A 24,300-nucleotide genomic window follows, 5' to 3' on the forward strand; every position below is an offset into this window, starting at 1 on the left:
CCATTATAGGTCATGTATTTTGTTGTATTGTTTTGACTTTTTAATAATGTATTGCACCGCACCAGTGGTCCCTGAAGGTAATGGCAATTGAAAGGGCAGGTCTGAGGGGAGCAAACCCTTTGTAAGCAACATTGCCTTGTCGGGGACCAAGAGCACATATAGGAATTTTGCATACACCAGTGGTGTCAAAGTCCGGTCCTTGAGGGCCTGAGTCTTGCATGTTTTAGAGGTTTCCCACGTTCAACAAAGCTGATTCATATTTAAGATCATCAACAGGAGCCTGATAATGATCCTGATAATTGAATCAGGTGTGTTGGAGTAGAGAAACCTCGAAAACATGCAGGACTCAGGCCCTTAAAGTCACTCAAACAGGGGGATTATTAGATTAGGCCTCTTAATGATTAGATACGTAGGTGACTTGAGCTAGGCCGTTGTGTCACTGTGACTGGTCCTGGCTTGGCGTCTTCCTATCAATCTGCACTCTGATGCACTTATCTAGTTGAAACCAGTTAAAACCATCAGTTCACACATTTTCACATGGGCTAGGCTGAGCCAACCCCCACGCGAGTGAGCGGCCAAGACAGTATAAGAGTAGAGCCCATTATTAATTGATTAGACCTTCCGCATCCAGCAGAAAAGACTCCACAACTGTGTACTCGATCTTTCTGGCATTCAGTAAATAATTCACTTGAGAGTCTGCAGCCTCCTGGCTGTTATTAGTATAGTGAGCATTAAAGATAAAAGAACCATTGAAAGTTCCCATGAGAAATTTACATCTTGTGTAAAAAATAGTGAGCATCACTGTTCTAAATGATTGTAAATTAGGAATCCTTGCTGAACTCCCTTTCCAACAATGCCTATTTTGTGAAGATTGGCCCAGTAGTTTGTGAGGAATAAGGGTTCAAAGGAAGGTGGCCATGCCCTTTTTTGCCAACAATGTCAACATTTGGCGGGCTGTAGCTACAAAAAAAATTCTGCTCCGATTGACCTAAAATTTGAGATGTGTGCGTTATCACTATCAACTAGTACACTACGTTTCATGAAAATCAAAATCTGCTTGGTTATTACCCTCTAGATGTTTTTTTTTTGTCTATGGTTTAGCTTCAAGTGTTTACAACTTGCTATCCCAGATTCCTGTCATGACCTTACATTCTCCTATGACAGTGCAACATAAAGCATATCAATACATGTGTTGGTTGATAACTTGATACACACCTGAGACTGTAAAGCACGTGACCATCAGGAAAGACACGCAGCATGATGTTGTCTGTGGTTGTGTCGTGGATGAAAGATCTCTTAGAGTGGACAAAGAATACATCAGGGACCCAGATCTTTTTCACCAGACGGCCATCAAATGTCATGCTCTTATTGGTACTGCTGGTGAATGACAGACGCTCATCTTTCCAATAATGTCTCAGGTACAGAGTCATGGTAAAGTCCTGTTGGAAGACGGTGTGAAAGTCAACCAGAGAACATACAGTAGATGATGCAGAGTCAGTACCCATTGCAGCAAATATTGTTAGAAGTTGGGTAGAGCCGGTCATGCCATCACAATATGCCCCTGTCGTTTTAGGCCTTCTATGGTTAAAGATGCATAATCCTGACATTAGCTGGGACATCCCTGCCATAGAGAATTGGAGTGTTTTCTGCCATTCCTACTGCCTGAAGGCAGTCATTAGACAAACCTAGCCTCGAGGTCATCGAGTTGAATAACGTTCCTTCAGCAACGACCGAGCCCAATCCTTGCCTCCACATTGTCCATATGACTGTGCAATAAACCTTGTCCTGAATGCCCCATTACCAAATTCCTAACTGTACCAGGTGTCCAAACCCGAGCAGGAAGCGTTACACGAGTACATAACTAAGTCACTAGCTGCCGGTTTGATCCGGCCCTTCGTCTTTGCCGGTGGGTGACGGGTTCTTCATTGATAAGGAGGACAAAGCTTTATGTCCGTGTGTAGATTACCGGGGCCTTAACGACATTACGGTCAAAGATAAATACCCCCTAACGCTATTGGATTCAGCATCTCCCTTGCAGACAGCAACAGTGTTCACAAAATTAGATCTCCGGAGAGCATGCCATTTGGTGAGGATCAAAGAGGGGGAAGACAGCATTTAAAACTCCGTTAAAACACATTGAATATCTGGTCATGCCATTCGGACTCTCTAATGCCCCAGCCGTTTTTGAACGGCTAATAAATGATGTGTTGAGAGACATGCTCAATCAGTTTTGTTTCATCTACCTTGATGATATCTTAATCTTTTCCAAAGATCTCTATGAACACCGTCACCATGTCAGAATGGTGTTACAATGCCTGCTGGAGAACCAACTTTATGTGAAGGCCGAGAAATGCGAGTTTCATTCTGAGTCAGTGCAATACCTGGGGTTCATTGTCAAGAAGGGTCACTTGAGAGCAGACCCCGCGAAGATCCAAGCAGTGCTCGATTGGCCAACCCCAACCACAAGGAAGCAGTTACAGCAGTTTTTGGGCTTCGCTGATTTTTATCAGCGCTTCATACAAAATTATAGCCAGAGAGCAGGACCACTGACAAGGCTCACGTCAAATAAAGTGCAGTTTAAATGGAGCCCAGAAGCTGAGTCCGTCTTTGTCAAACTCAAAGATTTATTCACATGTCCACCAGTATTGAATCAGCCTAATCCTAAACTCTCTTTAGTTGTCGAGGTTAACGCATCGGACTCCGTAGTGGGAGCAGTCCTCTTACAGCGCTCCCCAGTCGACCAGAGGCTCCACCCCTGTGCATTCTTTTCCCGATGACTCAACTCCAGACAGGCTTGTTGGGCGCTGATCCTTGCCCGGTTCAACTTTACCGTGACTTACCGATATGGCTCTTCCAACACCAAACCCAATGCGTTGCCTAGGATCCATGATTCTGCTGTGGAGGTCACCAGCAACTAGACCATTGTTCCAAGTGACCGGGTGGTTGGAGCATTACGGTGGAATATAGAAAGAAAAGTAATTTATATGCCCCTAATAAAGATGATCCGGCCTTTTTCCATGAATTTTTCTTTTTTAATTTAGCAGCTAACTCTACTATTATTATTGGAGGAGACTTTTTCTTAAATCCATTAATAGATCGTTCTAATAATACAACATGTATAAGGCGATTACAATCTACTAAAGTAATAGGGGAATATATGGATGATTTTGGCCTCGTCGACAGCTGGAGACTTAAATACCCAACTAAGAAGGAATTTACCTTCTTTTCCGCTGTGCACCGGTCTTTTTCAAGAATTGAATTATTTTCTTACAAATAATTCTATTGCTGATAAAATTGGTACAAAAATACATCCTATTATTATTAGTGACCATGCACCAGTCTCCCTTACCCTACAAGTTGATTATACCTTTAACCCCCCCCCCCCCCCCCGACATGGCGTTTTAACATCTCACTGATAAATGACGCAGAGTTTGACAAAATTATAAGAAGAGAGTGGGCAGACTTTTTGGAAATAAACGACTCTCCAGACCTATCTCCATCTCTTCTCTGGGAAGCTGGGAAAGCGTTAATTAGAGGTAAAATTATATCATATTCATCTTATAAAAAGAAACAGGATCAAAAATTAGAAAAATACTTGGAAGATAAAATTAAACAACTGACGGATGAGTACGCAATAAACCCAAATAACCAAATATGGACAGACTTACAAAATACAAAAATACAGTTAAACGATATGTTATCTAAAAAGACAGAGTTGATAATACAACAATTGAGATACAACAACTTTGAATATAATAACAAATCAGGTAAATTTCTTGCAAACCAACTTCAACGCAATCAGGAAAAGCTCTTATAACGGCTATTAAAGGGACAACTGGTGAATGCACACAGTCATCAGAATAAATTAATCAAATTTTTTATAACTATTATCACAACCTATACTCAGAAACTAACAAGCCTAACCCTGAGCATATTGAGGCATTCCTCAGTAGCTTAAATATACCTCAGTTAACTACTGAATATAAAGATATGTTAGATGCGCCACTTACTATGAACGAGTTGTACAGTGCTCTAGATAGTATGCCTAATGGCAGAGCACCTGGCCCGGATGGTTATCTAGCTATATATTTTAAGCACTTTTGGTTAATGCTTGCTCCATTATTCTTAAGAGTAGTAGCAGAAATTAAAACTAATGGTTACATACGTCCACAAATGAATACAGCAGCAGTAACATTTTTATTAAAGCCAGAAAAAGACCCCACCCTTCCACGAAGTTACCGTCCGATTTCACAAATTAACAATGATATTAAAATTATCGCTAAGGCTTTCGCATCTAGACTAGAAACAGTAATCTCGACAATCATTCATAGCAACCAAATAGGCTTTATTAAAGGTCGTCACTCTACTAATAATATTTGGAGACTCTTTGACCTTATTAGCATGTCACAGCGGCATGATAAAAAGGCAGTTATTATATTGTTGGATGCAGAAAAAGCCTTCGACAGAGTTAACTGGTCCTCCCTCTTTGTTGTTTTAAATAAATTTGGCTTTGGGAAGTCATTTATTCACTGGGTGTCAGTATTATATGATTTTCCTAAAGCTACAGTTACTACTAATGGGATTACATCTCAGAGTTTTTCTCTACAGAGAGGCACAAGACAGGGATGCCCACTGTCACCTTTATTATTTGCAATATTTATTGAGCTGCTTGCATTAGCTATACGCCAGGAAAGAAGGATTCAAGGAATTCACTCTGGGGTATGAAGACATTTAACATTTTCTATGCATATTTTTACTGTTTATGAATTTACTTATAGTATATAGATGCCATATAACTGTGATAATGTTTGTGTGAAATATATTGGGCATATTAACTGTATTGTAATGAATAACACTTTTCACTCCCTTCCAGCTGGTGAGATAGGAATGTACATGGGAGGCAAGTTCTCAAGTTCTCATGGAAGATGACACTGTGGGTCTGAGGGAGTCTAGGTCGCATGGCATTACCTGTCTAATCATATATTTCGGGGACGGGGAAATGGAGTAAACACGTCAGTAAATCACTTGTCTGTCTATTATAATTACTAACCCTTTGTCCAGCCTCAGAGGAGGAGTATGCTTTTTTCATCTATAAAACGACTGTGTGTTTTCATATTGACACACTCGAGGCTTAACATCACCTTTGGAATGTAAGCATTTACTCTTGTGTCTTTTAAGAGCTCTTAAAATAAATTCTTTATAAAGAAGGCTTTTTCATCAGATCTCATTTTTCAATTATTTTTGAACACGCAAAGATTACACTTAATATAGTAATCAAATAATACCTTCAAATGGTGACCTCCGACGGCGACAAATTGGGACGTTTTTGCAACAGCTGTGATGATCTTGGACAACTGAATTTCTAAATGCGCAAATATTAACAAGGTGAGTGGACAAATTATCCACGTAGAGAAATTCTGTTTGTTTGGGATTACTCAGAGCTGCATTACGTCCGTACCAAATTGTATTTGAGATCTGTGAACAAGTTAGGGGGGTTTTTGAAGTCGTATTTGTTACGGAGGGACGCGAAAGTCCTCGATTTTGAAAATTACTACGACATTGAACCATGCATGGGTTGGCCCGTTGAATACGGAAGTGACGTCAAGTGGGAGCGCTCCGCCGTTCGGAAACGGCATATGAGATTTGTTCCGCGGTGGAATAGGCTGTCTTGTTTTTATTTTTATTTTGGTATGAATAAGCCCTCCGAATAATTTTACGGAGCGAGCGGAGAGGATAAGCCGCCCGTGTGGTATCATTCACACGGTGTGTGTGCTGTGGGTAATTATTAAAAACCGTGGGACATAATTCCTCGGGGTGTGTGTGTTGTGTCGAATTAAGCCGCTCGTGTGATATCATTCACATTGGAAGTGAGAGCTATGAAGAAGCCGCTCGTGTGATATCATTCACATTGGAAGCGAGAGCTGTGAAGAAGCCGCCCGCGAAGATCCGGATAAGTATTTATTAAGTCGCGCAAAATTAAAGATATATAATTTCTGTTTCGTTTTTTCTTTTTCTTTTTATTTTTCTAAAAAAAAAAAAAAAAAAATATATATATATATATATATATATATATATATATATATATATAATAATTTTTTGGGGGGATTAATGAGAATAGTTTTGATCTGTTCTATTGTAGTATCATAAGTGAGACGTCACTGACTTTATAAATATTATAAACGACTAAATTACTACATATAATGGACGACATATTTGACCGAGACTCAGAATGGTTTGATTTGCATATACTTCCGGTCGAGAGTCAGAATTGGTCGCTAAGCAAACAGTGAGTTCATGATGCTGGACGCATTTCCACCACGGCGTCAACGTAAGTATGAAACTCTTTTAAATGTTTGAATGTGCACTAATTGTGATAGTGGTTGGTTCTCACCGTTGAAAAATGTGGTGTGTTCGTGGAATTTGATTGTGTAAACAGCGCCAGACGCTGATTACCTCCGTGAAAAACTCATCTAAAGTTTCTTCGAATGGAAGAAAAGTTAGACGGTGTGGGGTCGTGGACCAAATGTTGGTTTGTGCTAGAATGTTAGCGTTGGGTAGCTCTGTGAAAGTTGCGTGGATGGCGGTGTTAAGTGATTTTGCTGATGCTAAGCTAGCGGCTCTTCCAGCATACGAGTTGCCATGCACAGGAGATGAGTTTTTGGTAAGACGCTACCGCGCGAATCTGTTTTTAAGGCTGAGGATGAGTTAGCTGTGGGCAGCCGCATCTGTTTAGAAATTGGAACATAAATTGGATGAAGTGTTGGCTGTAAAAGATGACCCGCGGGGAAAATTTGAACCAAGCGAGAGCTCTTGGTTTAGAAATGAATTGGTGAGTGTACGCGTTTATTTGTTAAGCTCCATGGTGTGTTGTGGCCACGCGGTTTTTCGTTGTTTGTCTTACAATGTGCGCGACGTGTCTGTGTCGCGGCCGTAACGTTGCGATGGATTGTGCGCGAATAAGTCGACATTTGAGCTATACGTACGTGGTGATGTTATTATTCGACGAAGTAACGGTGTATTTTACAGTGAGTCCGTGCACTTCGGAGATGTTTGTGTTCGTCTGTGGTTATTTTATTTTTTGGAGGAGAAATGAGCAACGTTGCGGTGAGAATTATGGCTTTTTGAATTGGTTTAACAAGTGAGACGCCACTGAATTAAGTTGAGGAGTTTGTGTTGTGTGTGAGTGTTTGTTGGGCCCAGTTGGTGAAATGTTTGGAGCATGTGTGACTTGTGTGATTAGGAGGTAATGTTTTTTGTTATAAAATGACTAGGGTCAATTGTGTGATTATAATGGGAATTTTTCTAGTTGGTATGTGTGTGCGTATGTGCCCCAAAAGTTTGAAAAAGTTGAGAGAATTGTTGAGTAATTGAATGAGACCTAGATAAGGAAAGTGGGGGCTATCCGGGTGGTTTGGAAGTTAACTGAATCTGTAATTGTGAATAAGAAATGTGTGGGTGGATATTTCATTTGTTTTTCTTTAATACCCATAACTGTATGTTTGGTGATGTTTTTGAGTAGAAAAGACTGGTGTGATAATGGCGTTTGTTTTTCGTATAGGAATGTAGGAAAAAATAGGTTTTGAATGTGATCTTCCCTCCCCCTTTTTCTGCTCCTTCCCTGTGTCTTGGAAGAGAGGAGGGGGATTTGTGTGGAAAATAGGAGTCAGAGGGCAATGTGTCCTGTAATGGGAGTTTTTCTCTTTTCTAGGTAAGAGAAGAATGCGGAAAGATAAAGAGGTCTTGATGATAACTACAGGCCACTATCCATATTATTTTTAAAAAAAATCAGGTCTGTGTTTTTTATAGTTGAATGGGTAATAAAACCAAATTTTAATGAAAAAAAAAAAGACTTTTTATTTTTGATTTTTTCCCCTTACATCTCTCATGACTCATTCGTAGGTGTGAAAATGATTTAACCTTTGTTCTGTCTCTGAGTCCCTTTCCAGAATTTGAAGTCGGCCATTTTGTGTGTCAGTCCTGACACTTGAGAACTTCCCATGAGGGCGCCGACTGGGAGTTGTCACATTTTAAGCATAATTTGAGGTAACATATAATGAAGAAGGAGTCTATGGTAGACATATGCGTAAATATAGTAATACTACTTGCTATAATGTAGAACACATTTAGATGAAACTACAAAATACATATTTTTTGAGAAAATTATTATTTTTTAAATTATAACAAGCATATAAATCTCTTGCTATGATCTCATCTCCCTCTGTCTGTTCCGAGTGTATAAGTGTTTAAGGCAGGTTCAATCTTTGACGAGAGGTGTTGTTCTTGGGTGTCTCCAACGTGCTGGAATAACCTGTCTGTTGGGCACAGAGTGGACGGCGAACTGAACAATGGTCACTTTCGGGGGGGGAAGTGATCACACAGACTGCGAAAAGGATGGTATACTGCAAATCCGCTCGCCATGAGACTGTTCAATGACTCTTATGATTTATCTGAGCAAAATGTCCATCAACTCTTTGAGCAGACATCTCAAACTCTCATCACAGCCGTCCTGATGAAACTGTCAGGGGTCTCCAGTGACAGCTAAGGCCTGCTTTGAACTTTGCCCTGCATAAACTGCTATCAACAAGGACAGGAAGGAATACGAACTCCAGTTGTGGACTCAAAGTTCGAGTCATCTGAGATTGACCCTTTGAGTCATATTTTGGTCTGTTTGGGTACAGTTTGCACTCTGTACTGTGTCGGAAAAGGAGATGTGATCTATAGCAACGCAGTTTCGGAAATTGAGAACGGCTTATGTGAATTAGGGTAGTATAAAATTTATTCTAATCTTTAATACTATATTTTCCGTTGTTTGATGCTTGTTGAATTTGGTCTTCTAATTTTTTGCCCATTTTCCTTTAAAATTTTTAGCTTCTAGATTGGACTCAGATGACGAACACGTACGGCAAAATTGCTGGTTAAAATTTTTTAATTTTTGATTTAGGTCGCAGCACTGATTTTTAATTGGGTTATGATCTGCAAAGTTGCCTACTGTGTTTTACAAGCCCCGCTACTCTGTAGAAGAGGGGAGGATAATTAGCATTTTAAGATTACTCTTTGGTTTATTTGAAGTAGATATTCTGATCTTTTATCTTATTTTATAGTTAGTTTATTTTTTCCTCACCCTGTGTTGCCTGGACAGAATTCAAATTTGCGCCTCCAAGGGTTTTGTTTTTAGGAATTGTTCTTGCAAGACTAAGCAGGATCTGCTCCTGTAGTCTTGGTGTTGGCCAAATTGCCCCAATTTGTTTTTTATTATCAACAGGACACAAGGTGTCAGTTTTTTCCCTTTTTGAAGCAGCAATTTGTAAGCGGCTGCAGTTTTCACATTCAGGTCTGAAATGATCAAAATTGATCTTTATCAGGTGAGGGAGTCAGTTACTGGTCTGTCTGTGTGTGTCACGAAGGAAGGTATGCACACAAACAGTTCATGTTGAATTAAATCAATATAGGACTATAAGTTAGTCTGAATGAGGTGATACTTCTATAGTATGTGAGTGAATTAATTCACAGATGGAGAATTGAGGTGTTCGGATTTTGACCATGGGAGGAAAAGTAAGTGCTGGCGAAGACAACTCATGGTGAAAATAAGGTAAGTATATTCAATTTCAGAAACAATTGAAAAGTATAATTTCTAGAGCCCATGGAATTTGCCATTTAGGTGTGGAAGGAACATTGGGACACCTGGTGGACATTATTTTATAAGACAAGTTGTAAAAATGAACTGCAGGACTGCAGTGTTTATTAAAAGTATAAATATATATAAATCTCTTCTCAGACTGTTTATGGCCCGGCCGGACATGAGCAGTTTTGGGTTAAGATGATGTTGTTTTTAAATGATTTACACTGCTATAATAAAAAACAGCGTAAAAAATACAGAAATTTGATGTATGATAAAAAGTACATTTATGCTAAATCTACAACAGTAAATATCATGGTAAAATATTTGATTAATCTTTATCTACTATTATAAGGGCTTCTTAGGAATATTGGATTAGACAAAACCCATTTGAAAAAACAAAAACTTCATAAGATATGAAAAGGCTGGACTCCTTTTGAGGGTCATAAAAACAGGCTGTTTCCCGCCCCCAATGTTCCGCTGGGGGAGTCACTCCTTGAGAGGCCCCCAGTAATTTAAGAGATAGTGTCTACATTCTCTAAGCTAACAGATAACCAACCAGAAGTTCCTTCAAAAATAAATGATTGTGAATATGTGTGGTTGAAAGTAACTAAACGGAAATGGTCTTGTCCTCGTTGGCTAGGTCCATTTAAGGTCAAGGATCCTGTGCGGTGCGCTTGTATCGAAAAGGGGATACTAGGTATCATCTCTCATCTACTAGGCCGGCTGTTTCTGGTTCAACGCTGCCACCAAGGGCAACCATCTGATGATCTACGCCCACACCAGTTGGAGCCATCTGACGGATCCAAAACACGCCGTTTCCAGTGTCTACCTGACAAGCTGTCCAAGGAGGGAAGCTGCACGCGGAGGAGGTCCTGAGAGGAGATTCATTGTAGTGCCTTTTCCATGGGCAAAGCTGACCAAGTGTCAATCTGCTGTTTGAAAGGGAGAAATCACTCAATGGTGATTTGAGTCACATGCCCCTTTTCATCAATCCACAAGGATAGAGTCACACTGGGAATGAAGTCCCGTGACCTTTCCTGCGATCTCTGGCAGTGAGCCAGGGTTCGGAAAAAGGCTGACAACGCCTCTAAAAAAAAAAAAAAATCAACCAACGACTGACAAACATCCTTCTCCTTCGAACAAAAGAACTTCTTCTCAAGATGGCTTCGATGAAGAACTCTGCTACTAATTGCTGCATTGTGACGATTTTTCTCTTGTTAATTGTTGTGCCATTTTAGTTTTTCATGAAACCCCTTGACGTGAGTTTGAATACAACACACCGTGATAAAATAAATGTTATTTCCACCCAAATCCCGTGGATAATGACTTGGGCGTATAATAACTCAATTGTCCTGACCGTTGCTCCTAACACAAACACATCTGTCAAACTCCCCATTAAATCTTTGAAGGGATTTAGTAGTGGGGGGCCGACGAAGGGGGGCCTTTGGCTCAAGTACTGGTGGTATTTGACAGGTAGTGTTTTACGACTGGACTGGAGCACCTTCATTACCACCCAAAGTGGCCGATACTGGCCGTCAGGTTCCAGTGGGGAGGCAGTTTTCTTTAGCAAGAGAGTAACATTGAGAAGAATGGGACATCAATTCGAATTAACTTTTGTTCTTCCTGAAGGTAATATCCGGCCACCTAATGTAACCATAAATAACACCTTTTGTTATGGCCTAATGCTGTGGGCATGGTTCTCTGGAACTGATCCCTATTTTCCAATTTTAATTTGCATTGATAAAACTATGAGTAAGACAGAACAACCTAAAATGACTAAATACACAATGGAGTCTGGGGTGGAAGCTTTTAGTTTCCAAATTGATGGAGTAAGTGAATGGTTTCGGGTAACAACGGGCCTGTCTGGTGGCAGTAATAATTGGCTACTGTTAACAAATGCAGCAGCACAGGCTTCTGGAGAAGATTGCGTCGTATGTGTGGGCCCAAGACCTTTATTGAGGGTAATTCCTGCTAAAATAGAGGATAAATGTGTAATGGAACTGATGAATAAAACTGTCCCCAATGATAAATGCTCTAAATGGGATAAAGTTTATCCACTGGTTGATTGGTAAATTACTAAACCTATTTTTTCAAATAAAGTGGCGGATGGTGATTTTTCATGTATTAAAATGTCAGGTACTGGGAAACAATTGGGGAAACTGAACCACACCACTCACTGCATTTCGGCAACAGATGTGGGTCGTAAATTCCAGCCTCAATCCAGAGCTGACATCTGGTGGTGGTGTGGAGATAGCTGAATATTTGATAAGTTACCTCTGAATATGAAGGGATATTGTGCTCTCATCACCCTCCTTCTGCCAGTAGATATTTTCCCTACATCGGTTGATAACCTTCTGCAAATTGTTAATACTTGGCAACCAATTTTTTCTCATTCTTTTCAGAGGGCCAAAAGATCCACTTGGCAGGATCAAAATGTTCCCACATACATAGATGCGATTGGAGTCCCACGCGGGGTCCCAGATGAGTGTAAGATTGCGGTGGCTTCAGGTTTTGAATCTTTGATTTGCTGGTGGTGTACCATTAACAAAAATGTAGATAGGATTAACTCTTTCACTGCCACTGACGTTTAAAGACGTCAAGTAAAAACCTACGCTTCACTGCCAATGACGTCAAAAGACGTCATCCAATGATTTTTTATTTTTTTTTGAAACGGGTGCTGGGAAGGCTTGCGGAGCTCTCCTGTAAGTTTTAAGCAGGTTTTTTGAGCCTAATGACTATTTTTGGCCCCTAGAGGGCAGCGATGACTCTCTTTTGACAAGATCGGGTGGGCGTCAGTAGAGGCGGAGCTAGAGCGTTGAGCAGGAGATCAGAATGGAAAACAAAGGAAAAATGGCGGCCGGTCGCGAGGAGCTAACGCCAGAGCCGTTTTTTTCAAAGACCAAAAGCATCGCTAAAAAAGCACATTGTTGATGACATGATCATCATCGATGATGAAGATGATGGTGACTCCGTGGTTGGAAAGCATTGACGCGGCAGTAGAAGACGTTAGATGGAGCTAGATGGAGGAGGGAACGGGCAATGGCGAGCGTTTGCAAGCAGCTCTACACTTACAAGACGAAAGGCATCGACCAACGCTAAAATAGTACATTGATGACGACGGTGATCATCCTCGATGATGATGAAGGTGAATCCGAGCTTGACGGCGAAATTGGAACCGCTGATGCGGCGGCTATGACGGTGTCGTAACGCGGAACGCAACCGAGCACGCACATGCGGACGTTCGATCGGACGACGGAGAGTGCCCCGAGTCCAATGCATATTCATCGGAGGAAGTGTGTACAGTCTGCTACTTGCTTTTTATTCCCCGGAAAAAAAGGCCGTCAAGAAAGTGTAACGTTTGCACGCAAAACGGACCAATGTGAAAGTGAAAGTAAACTGTTGTGCGAGTCCTGGCGTCTCCTTGCACGCAGGAGAGCGTTACAAAAGGAAAAACTGTATTTGAAACATCCACATAATTGTAAGTAGTACCACAGTTGCACACATTTGTAAATAGTTTGCGAAATTGTTTTGTCAAATTGTTACACTGTTGAATGGAAATAAACGTATTTTGCAATCAAAAAACACTTTTTCATTGTTGGTGAAAGCGTTTTACAGAAGTAAAGCACTATTTAGGTGTTCGTGGCATCATTCATGGACAAAAAGAAGTGTACAATTCACTAGAGTGCATGAAATAACATCGTTTCACAAAAAGCTCTTTTTCTCCGTTTTTTGTTTCAAAAGAGAGAATTTCGGTGAAAGTAACCATTTTCTATTGTTGATTACTGAAGAACGGAATAAGGTAGAAACAAACTTTTTTTTCTGATGAAAGATGAGAGTTCAATCTTTCATTTGGTAGTATGTGTGTTTCCATAGTCCAAACACAACATTTTCTGTGGACCTTGAAAGATCAGTCAAAATGCTTAAATCGGCTGGCAGTGGGGACAACCCGTTTCTGAAAACGTCTGGCAGTGAAAGAGTTAATTATGTACATTACAATGTTCAAAGACGAGGAAATTGGACTCAATCAGGTTTCGAAGCAGTACACGGCCAGTTGTCAGCTACATCTTTAATGGCTTTTCAGAATCGTATAGCCCTTGATATGTTACTTGCAGAAAGGGGTGGTGTTTGTTCAATGTTCGGAGAACAATGTTGTACTTTTATTCCTAATAACACTGCACCGGATGGAAGTTTAACCAATGCCATTGAGGGACTCCGAACACTTAATAAAAATGAAAGAGCAGTCCGGTATCGATACGTCAATTTGGGATAACTGGATGGATGCTTTTGGAAGATATAAAAATTTGGTTTCAGCTTTTTTGACAACTTGCGGTTGTTGCTGTATTCCTTGTTTGAGATCGTTGTGCACGCGGCTTATTGCCACAGCCATTGAAAAGCAAGATGTACAAAACAAGTCGTCTTATATGATGGTAGAATCTGTAACTTCTAAAGCTATGACCGCGGTGGCGACATCAGATGAAGATCCGGCTGGAATTTTTCTCTAGACTATTTCTAAGGGATTTAATGTCTTATTTTGAACAAATATATTTGTTCATTGAGGGACTGAAGACATTTAACATTTTCTATGCATATTTTTACTGTTTATGAATTTACTTATAGTATATAGATGCCATATAACTGTGATAATGTTTGTGTGAAATATATTGGGCATATTAACTGTATTGTAATGAATAATAATTTTCACTCCCTTCCAGCTGGTGAGATAGGAATGTACATGGGAGGCAAGTTCTCAAGTTCTCATGGAAGATAACACTGTGGGTCTGAGGGAGTCTAGGTCGCATGGCATTACCTGTCTAATCATATATTTCCGGCTTTGGACGGGGAAATGGAGTAAGCATGTCAGTAAATCACTTGTCTGTCTATTATAATTACTAACCCTTTGTCCAGCCTCAGAGGAGGAGTATGCTTTTTTCATCTATAAAACGACTGTGTGTTTTCATATTGACACACTCGAGGCTTAACATCACCTTTGGAATGTAAGTATTTACTCTTGTGTCTTTTAAGAGCTCTTAAAATAAATTCTTTATAAAGAAGGCTTTTTCATCAGATCTCATTTTTCAATTATTTTTGAACACACAAAGATTACACTTAATATAGTAATTAAATAATATCTTCAGGTAACAGAACACAAAATTAATCTATACGCCGATGATATTTTACTTTATTTAGAAAAACCTGTTATTTCGTTAGGGGAAGTATTTAACTTAATAACTAAATTCTCACATTTATCTGATTATTCTATTAACTGGACAAAATCAACACTACTACCTATTACAGAAAATTCATGGAACCCTGCAAGCCAGGACCCACACTACTCATTTCCTATAGGTAATTTAAAATACTTAGGCATAAAAATCTCACCTAAATTAACTGATTTAATTCATTTAAACTTTACTTTACTTCTGGATAGCATTTATCGTGACTTGGAGCGATCTTCCCATTTCTCCAATAGCCACCATTAAAATGAAAGTTTTACCCCGAATAAATTATTTTTTCTCAATGATTCCATTTAAACCTACGTCTAACTGAGCAAACAAAATTTTACTGGAATAAAAAAAAAAGCAAAGATTAGTCTATCTACTCTTCAGAAAAGTAAATCCAAAGGAGGTGTAGAGGCACCAAATTTTATGCACTACTATATAGCTAACCAGCTACAATATATTATTCTATGGGCACAACCCAACAGAGATACTAACTGTTGGCTGGAACTAGAACAAAAGGATTGCAACAACCTCGGACTTTTAGATTTACTCTTTATTACAACATTGATTAAGCGACACAATTGTTTTAAAAACCCAATGATATCTGCCACCCTGACTGCCTGGTGGAAGGCACCAGAAATTACAAAAGCCCAATTGGAGCCATGCTGGCTTTCTCCCAAATGGCATAACCCCAACTTTCAACTTAATAACCAATCGTTTTATTCAGGTTTGTGGGAGCAGAAAGGAATTACACATTTCCACCATCTTTTCTCAGATAATATGTTGATATCATATACATCCTTGCTCCAAAAATACAAAATAAAAAACGGACATTTTTTACATTATCTGCAAGTTATAAGTATGATAAAGAAACAAATTCCAACACTTCGGGGGACGCTCCAGCCACCTGTTTTAGCTAAAGATATTACCAAGCTTTCTCCAACAACTAAAAACCTCTCAAAAATATATAAGTTACTTTCATATACTGATAAAATGTCTTTACCCATCTCAAAATGGGAGACAGACTTGTCTATAGCTCCGGAATCTGACTTATGGATTCAAGTTTGTGAAAACGTATTTAAAATGACAAAACACACAAATTTACAACTTATCCAATACAAAATTATTCATAGAACATACTTACTCAATATATGATGAAGAAAATGGGACTCTCAGACTCCGACATTTGTCTCCAGTATTTACAAAACACTACAGACACTTATTTTCATGCTTTATCGTTATACACTCCAGTTATGTATTTCTGGACCAAAGTCTTAGAAAACTATCCGCTATCTTGGACTGTAGGATACCTTTATCTCCAAACTTGTGTTTGCTAAGTGACCTAACAACAAGTGACTTACCACAAAAACTATCGCGAAAAAAACAATTCTTAACTGGAAAAATAAACAAACTCTGAATATCGACCAATGGTCTAACCTCCTCATAAATCACATTTTAATGGAAAAAAATATCTGCCTCTGATAAAAACCAAATATCAAAATTTATAGAAACATGGTCTACATATATAGAATCTTTTCATCTAAATCTGGTTACTTAATTCTGCCTGTTAGCGAGAGCCACCACATCGCGATAACTTACATTGCTGTTACTGTATTTGGCAATTTGTAGCTAATGGTTGAGTTTTTGTATTCAGGAACCCAGTTGCTGCCAGCAGGATCATGCAGACTACATCAAATGACACCTTACAGTCACCAACTCCTCAAGATTCACTTCCAATGGGCACTAAGGGTTAATACTCGGAATCACTGCATGCCAGTGGGTTAACTCCATAGGTGCTGTCCCCCCTGGCTAAGCGTAGGCGGCTCTGTCCCTCTGTGGGCTGCTGGGTGGCAGCTGCGTCTCTGCTGTTCCCTGGGTCTTTTGGGGGTGCTGCGTTGCGTTGCTCTCCCTGGTGTCCGGGGCGGCGCTGCTCCGGCGCGGTCCGTCACTCCAGGCCCGGCGACGCGGTTCGGGGCAGGTGGGCCTCCAGGGTGCCCTGTTGCTTCCGCTCCCCTCCCCCTTTCTCCCCCTTGCCGCCTCGCCTCTCCCCGCCTGTCCTCCACCTCCCTGTCTAACGACCCTCGTCACCCTTCCTCCTCCTCCCCCCATCTCTGCTGCTCCTTGCCCTTCTTGTCGTCCCCTCCCCCATCCTGTCCCCCTTCCCTGTCCGCTTTCCTCCCCCTCCCCTGGGCCGGGGGCTCCATCCATGGCCCGGGTCTCGGGGCTCCGGGGGCCGAGTGGGCGGGTGTTGTGCCTGCCCCGCTCTGGTGAGCCTCCTGGCACCTCGGGTGGGCCCCAGTATCCGGAGGGCGAGCCCTATCGATGGGGGGGTGGTTTGGTGGGCGGGTGCGCCTCCTGCCCCCGCCCGGTTGGGAAAGACCCTGCTGGTCGCTCCTCTTAACTCACTGCACTAGTTTTGCAGAATACACTTTGTTAATAGACGCATAGGGCACATAACACACACTCCAATTTTAATGCAACCCACAACTGGGGGTGTCAGGGTGGGGAGCCATCGGTTGGGGCAGACCGCAGTATTAAGTAGTGCTGCGGCCCCCGATCTGTATCCCTGCCGCGCCACCACGCCCCCGCTATTTTTTTTTAATGCACCACATATACTCACTGACACGTCTGGGAGGCAGGTGGATCGGAGCGGGGGGATATCATTTCCCTCCGCTCCATCTCACCTGATTCCAATTTTAATGCACCACACACACACTTGTATATACACTGGGTGGGGTCACATCTACGGTGTAGGGGTAGAGTTCGCCAGTCGGCGAGCTGGCAAACTCATTAACAGGGTTAGCTTTCACTAAGTACGCTGGCGTGATGACCGGGGCCTTTGGGTGCCACCCGTTTCCCAGTGCTCCCATCTCCCCTTCCACCCCCAGTGTTCCGTACCACCACATGGCTGGAGGTGGGGTGGATGGAGGAGCCCTCGCCACTCCGCTGTCCGGCACCGATGCCTGGGTACGGGGGGGTCCCTGGGGTTTGGGGTGCTGGGGGGGAGGGTGCTGTGGGCCGGTGGGGTGCCTGGCGGACCTGCCGTGCCCCGTTCTGCTACGTTGGGCTGGGGGACGCTCCTGGGTTTGCTCTCCGGCCGGTGGCTCCTGCGGGGCCCCGGGGTTGTGCCCTGGCGCTGCCGTGGCCTGGGGGGTTGTGCTTGCTCTGTCCTGGTCGACGGCTCCCCTCTTTTGTGGAGGCTTTCATGCATGCCAAATCCACCACACCAGCATCTAACGAAATTCAAACACAATCTGCTTCTTCCTCTGGTCGTTGAATCGGTGGAAGCTGATAACTGTGGATCTCACTCTGCTTCATCTATCCTTCCTTACTTTCCTCAGTCTTTCCTTTGGTCTCTTAAGGTTTTCCTAATTTGTTGGAATTTAGATGTTTCTGGGATTGGTGAAAGATTCTGGTTGGTAACCCAGTGGGTAGTAGGTGATGTCTGGTGGGTGATGGATTTGACTTTCCTTTCTTTTCTTTGATCCTTGCTCGGGTCTCCTGACAACCTCATGAATCTAGTTGGATTCTGAAGTATTCGGTTTAGGTGAACGGTATGGGATTTTTAATAGGTTTTAGGTGAATTAATGAGTACACACTCACACGCACGCACACACACACACACACACCCACACACACCCACAGATGCACATACAAAAAAAAAGAAGGAAAAAAAGAGAGAGCAATGATGATGCCATGTCGAATTGGTAAAATTACCGAATGAACAATACAGAGCTCTCAGAAAAAAAGAAGGAAAAAAAATACTTTATTACTAGCCTCCCTGCTTTCCGAGGCCACACAGTAATACCGACTGTAGTAGATCGTTTCTCTAAAATGGCTCATTTCATCGCCCTGCCAAAGCTGCCATCCGCCCTTGAAACTGCACATCCACAGAATCCCCATTGACATTGTCTCGCACCGAGGCCACCAGTTCATATCCCATGTGTGGAAAAATGTTGTGCAGCCTTAGGAGCCACAGTAAACCTTTCTTCAGGCTATCACCACAAACAAATGGACGGACAGAAAAAGTCAATCAAGACTTGGAGGCTGCTCTTCGCTGTGTCTGTCACAGTCACCCTACGTCTTGGTCCACTCACCTACCTTGGGTGGAATATGCCCACAATTCACTCGTCTCCTCTACCACAGACCGCTTCCCCTTCATGTCAGCTTATGGATACCAGCCCCCATTGTTTCCCTCGCAGGAAGGGAAAGTGGCCATCCTATCGATACAGCATCACCTCTGGAGAGCCCATTGGGTGTGGTGAGAGACCAGTGAGGCACTTTTTACGTACCGCTGACCGCAATCAACAAATCGCTAATTGTCGGCGGCTACCTGCTCCCAACTAACACCTGGGTTAGAAAATGTGGCTCTCCACAAGGAATATACATCTGGCTGATGGGGGTCCAGGAAGATGGATCCCCATTTCATCGGTCTATTCGAAATCGAGTCCGTGGTCAATCCAGTCTCTGTCAAGCTCAAGCTCCCACCGACTCTCAAAGTTCATCTGGTATTCCACGTTTTACTGATCAAGCCAGTTTTCTCCAGTCCACTGAGCCTGTCGACGGTGCCTCCTCCTCCTCCTCAACTGATCGATGGTGAGCCAGTTTATACAGTCAGGGAAATTCTTGAAAAAAAGAGAGAAAAATGAGGCACTTAAAGGTGTTCAAAGTAAAAGGCCTTTATTGCCACTTGGCCAGTTGATTAAAAAATGCCAACGCGTTTCGGCCTTGGTAGACCTTCGTCAGGGCAAGCTGAAAAGGATTTCCATACAACTGCTCATATAAAGAAATTAGTCACATTTCACAGTGGGATGGACACACAGTCAGCTGGTACTCATCATGCAATCAGCAAGCAACAATCACCAATATTTTTAAAAGTCAACTATAAAGAAATTAAACACAATATACGATTAGCAATATATAATATAGAATTATTTACAATGTCTTTTTCAGAAGAGATCTTAAAGAAAGGGAATTAAATCCAGTTCACCATTCAGACCAGGAAACTTAGTGGCTCTTAAAGTGTAGATCCAAAAAGACTCCCTCTGCAAGAGTCTATTTAATCTATCTCCTCCTCCTATAGACTCAGGTATATGCTCTATACCAGACATGGGCAAACCCCGGCCCGCGGGCCAAATACGGCCCGTTATGCGTTTTAATCCGGCCCGCTGAACTTATCCAATAAGGCTAGAATTTTTTTATTTTTTATTTTATTTTATTTATTTATTATTATTATTATTTATTTATTTATATATATATATTTTTTTTTTGTTCAGCTCAGTGACCGAGTGGTTAGAGTGTCCGCCCTGAGACTGGGAGGTCGTGGGTTCAATTCCCGGCCGGGTCATACCAAAGACTATAAAAATGGGACCGATTGCCACTCTGCTTGACACTCAGCATTAAGGGTTGGAATTGGGAGGTTAGATCACCACATGATTCCCTAGCGCGGCGCTGCTGCTGCTCACCGCTCCCTCACGGGATGGGTCAAATGCGGAGAACAAATTTCGCCCCACTTAGATGGGCGTGACAATCAGTGGATCTTATGTTATCTTATCTTATTAATTTTATTTTGTCCCTGCAATGCCCGCGTTTCACCAATAGGTGGCACCAGCCGCGGCGCCAAATTTTTTTATTGTGGGTGGGCCTGAGGAAAAATGGGTGGGCCAGAGAAAATATGCAAAAAAAAAAATTCCCTTCACGTCCCTAATAGTGCTTTACCGCGGGTACCAAGGACAGCGATTAAGTTGCCGCTCTTAACACACACTTTTTATGGCGTTATTTCGCTTCTTTAATTACGAGGGCGCAGAAAATAAAATCGCTGGCGCGGTCTCACGTAAAGTAAAGGACTGCTGTGAGTGACGGGTGCAGCTGGAGAACGCGCTCTCCAGCTGCAGCAGTACAAGCAGTGGATGACTGGTGTTGGGATCCACTTCCCTCAGACTCCTGTGCAGATTATGTTTTACACCAGAGTCACTGCTGTGTAACTTCTACACACCCGGAAAATATGATCACTGGGTTGGGATCTCACTGATAAGCTCTTTTACGCACAGAAAGGGGACAGAAAGATACGCAGGGCACATTCATAACAACGTTTTGATGGCAATGGCAGTAAGCTTAACTCAAGATAACTGATTCATAAAATACAATTCTTCCTGGATTTGGACATTTACAGCAGGAGACGGCAGGGTTTTATGTTGAACACAGCAATAATGTCCTGATAGTCCAGAGAATCGCTCAATTCTTTTTTGAAAGAAAGCAGGGACAAAGAGTTCAGTCTATCAGTCAACATTGTGGCACTGTTGCGTGTTTTGATCCTTTTGACAGCTGAAGATAGTCTTTCTACATGTTGTCATGGGTGAGGTGAGGAGCGCGCATGCAGGAGACTGTTGATATTGGTGAAGACATCCCCGGGGCGTGCATTGAGCACTTCTATGAGCGTTTCCTCGTTGGCTTTTGGCTTCTTTTTGAGCTGCTGCACAAACACTATGCGTCCCCCACGGAGATGGAAAAGTGGTCAGAGACGGATTCGATGTACGCGCTTTGTCCTCAGCGCGTGACAGGCAGCAGCGGCTATCATGCAGCCGCATGTGTCACACGCACTGTGGGCCCGGGTTAAAAATGGGTGGGCCAATGGAAAAAAAATCTTTAACTTTACGCCTTGGATTGAAATCTATTAATAATAGATGCAGTCACCAGGTTTGACAGATCACAGTGTATGTGCTATTATAATCTATTTACATTTCTCCTCCCACTTTGTCAAATAGTGTGTAAATGCCGCATCTTGCATATTCATTGAGGCAAACGTACTACCTGGATTAGGGCTATTTTATAATAATCATAATAATAATAATAATAATAATAATACATTTAATTTAAAAACAGCACCTTTCAGAACACCCAAGGTCACTTTACAAAGCATAAAAACACAGCAAAAGTTGAGCTAAAACAATAAAAATGAAGCTATTGGAAAAGCTGTTTTAAATATGTGGATTTTGCACATTTGAAAAACGCAGTCCTAAGTGCACACTATAAGTAAATTGGGTTGTACATTTATCTGTGTGTTTTTACTGTGCTATGAGGTCCAAATGCTCCTGGTCCGGCCCATCTGTCAAAATTTCAAACCCATTGTGGCCCGCAAGTCAAAAAGTTTGCCCACCCCTGCTCTATACCATAGGCTTGCAAAGTTTGAGTTTGAGTCACCCCCAAAAACCTGAAGTTTTCCTGGATATTCAACAATATTGTCAATGCCTACTAAATAATTGATATCTCAGCTCCTGAAGCAGGTAGAAAAATAATTCCAAAAACATTTCAGAGCTTACACCTGTGGCGTTCACACAAACATAAGTTTATTATCATAAACCGTCAATATAAAAAAAAATCAACAATAAACTGACGTATCTGCGGGTATATTTACCTTCAACACTGGAGTGCAGTTGTAATAACCTCAGGGGATCAAGTGGTAATTAGTCGGCGTCCATTCCGTTGCAAAGTTGTCTAAATTTTCAACATCCTCATTGTCTACAAACATATTGCTTAACTGTATGTCACTGTCGATTCGTTACACTGATTTAAATTCCTCCCGCGACATCGTCAATCACGTCTATTTATTGATAGACTATCTATCTATTTATTTATTTCATAACTCCCGCAAATCTGCGTCTGCCATAAATGCTCAAATAAAATTCCAGGACATGCCACGAGGCCCATGTCACCCTCTTGTGTATATTCTGCTGCATTTCATTGTCTAAGAGACCAAGAATTGGTCAAAACAAAACAAAATTACGTATCTGCTCTCCCGGCTTTGAAGGGGGAAGCACGCTGGAGCGTTCCCGGCTCTAACGGTAGAAGTGCGGTCATGCGCTCCCGGCCTTAATGGGTTAAATTGTTAAGTACAAACAAATATCCGTCGCAAGTACCCATACCGTGAAATGTGTCTTGGTATCGGCCCAATACCGATATCTGGTATCGCTACTCACCCATCCCTAGTTATCTTTATTATTTTTTTTTATAAAAATCCGCTTGTAAAAATGAAAATTTTACGCAATACCTCAACTACCCAGAGTTTACCCTACCATGTCAACTTCCGAGATGCTGTCCAAGCTCTCCACCTGAACATCTACTCCCACAGGGATAGCAGGACCTGAAAAACAAAATTACACATTAAAGCACCAGATGTAAAATTATGAATGGTAATTTAAAGTTACTGTAAGTTGTTGAGTAAGACACACACGCCAGCTCAAAGCCTGCCAGTGAAATACGGCCTGCAAAAGCTTGAAAACTGTAAATGTATCACAGTACCCATAATGTATGTGAATTTGCCATTGCAAATTATTTGCAATAATTTTATGATATCAAACCAGTTAAGGCTGTTTTAGCTATATTAGTTGTGACTGAGATAGGTTGAACACAAAGCGAAGAGATCCAAAGTTTCCAGAAACAAGCTGATGCTTAAACATGTTTTTATTACTGACAGATACTCTGATTTTAAAAAAATTGTGCATGTTTGTGCTTAAAAGAAATTAATTAATTCATTCATTCATTCTGTATATTGGCACCAAACATGGAACAATGTTTACTAACATAGCACACTAGAAAAGCAACAGAGGGTCCAAGATTTAAGTCAGGCACATTACAACGTTTTAATAAGCTATTTGACAGGCATGTTTTGTCAATGTCTGTTAGCTGTGAACACAATTATTGAGCTGTAAAGTGTTTGTTAATTTACATGTATTTTTAGTATCATGTCTCTTACTCTTGTGTTAAAAAATGAAGTAATAAACAAAAGTTTCTGATAATACTTGTCTGATGTGTAACAATTTGGATAATGGGCAGGGTTGCACATTAGTGGTGTGCATGCGTACTGAAAATATGAAATAAAGTGTGCACCACATTCAATTGTGTCACTGTGCATTTGCATGGCAATTTCAGGCCAGCCTTCAGTTAAAAAGCTGAGGTTGATGGGTCAGGGGTAAAAAACGAGCACCAACCACAGGTGTCCTTTTGAGAACCACATGAAGTTGGTCTCCCCTCTACCCACTTCCGATATGTGATCTCCCTGGACTTTACATCATCTGCCTCTGGATGTCTACTTGCAGTTCCTTAGAAACACATTTTGCACAATTCTACCTGCAAATCAGTTTTTTCTTGCGCCATGTCAAGGACGATTAATTTACATTTACAGAGAATGAGAGGAGCTGCTTCAATGCAAAACACTTCTTTTTAAATGTGTACACTTAAGCATGTCTGCGAAATTACCAACACAAGATCTAACCTGCCTCTGTGCAGAGATTGACAGCTTGCTGTGCTAGACTTGCGCTGGACAGAAATAGAACCTCTATAGAAATACAACCATTAGCACTCACATTCACATCAATATTTTATGATCTTACTCAAAACCCATGTAAGCGTAGAGAGAACATGCAAGCTCAATTTAGGAAGGTCGAGTATCAAACCTTGAACTAC

General features: G+C 41.5%; 1 protein-coding gene across 8 annotated transcripts in view; it reads right to left on the bottom strand.

Moving 5' to 3' along the window:
- Positions 1-24,300, bottom strand: part of gabrr2a (gamma-aminobutyric acid type A receptor subunit rho2a) — a 99,505-nt gene that overhangs the window by 46,572 nt on the left and 28,633 nt on the right. For all 8 annotated transcript variants that reach the window (XM_077549995.1, XM_077550849.1, XM_077551664.1 and 5 more), the window contains 2 exons: positions 22,911-22,978; positions 1,216-1,439 (listed from right to left, as the gene is read on the bottom strand). In XM_077549995.1, coding sequence (XP_077406121.1) covers positions 1,216-1,439; positions 22,911-22,978 — 292 coding nt within the window. The remainder of the gene's footprint in view (positions 1-1,215; positions 1,440-22,910; positions 22,979-24,300) is intronic.

The sequence above is a fragment of the Vanacampus margaritifer genome, chromosome 1 (genome assembly GCF_051991255.1).
Source record: "Vanacampus margaritifer isolate UIUO_Vmar chromosome 1, RoL_Vmar_1.0, whole genome shotgun sequence".
Lineage (NCBI taxonomy): Eukaryota > Metazoa > Chordata > Actinopteri > Syngnathiformes > Syngnathidae > Vanacampus > Vanacampus margaritifer.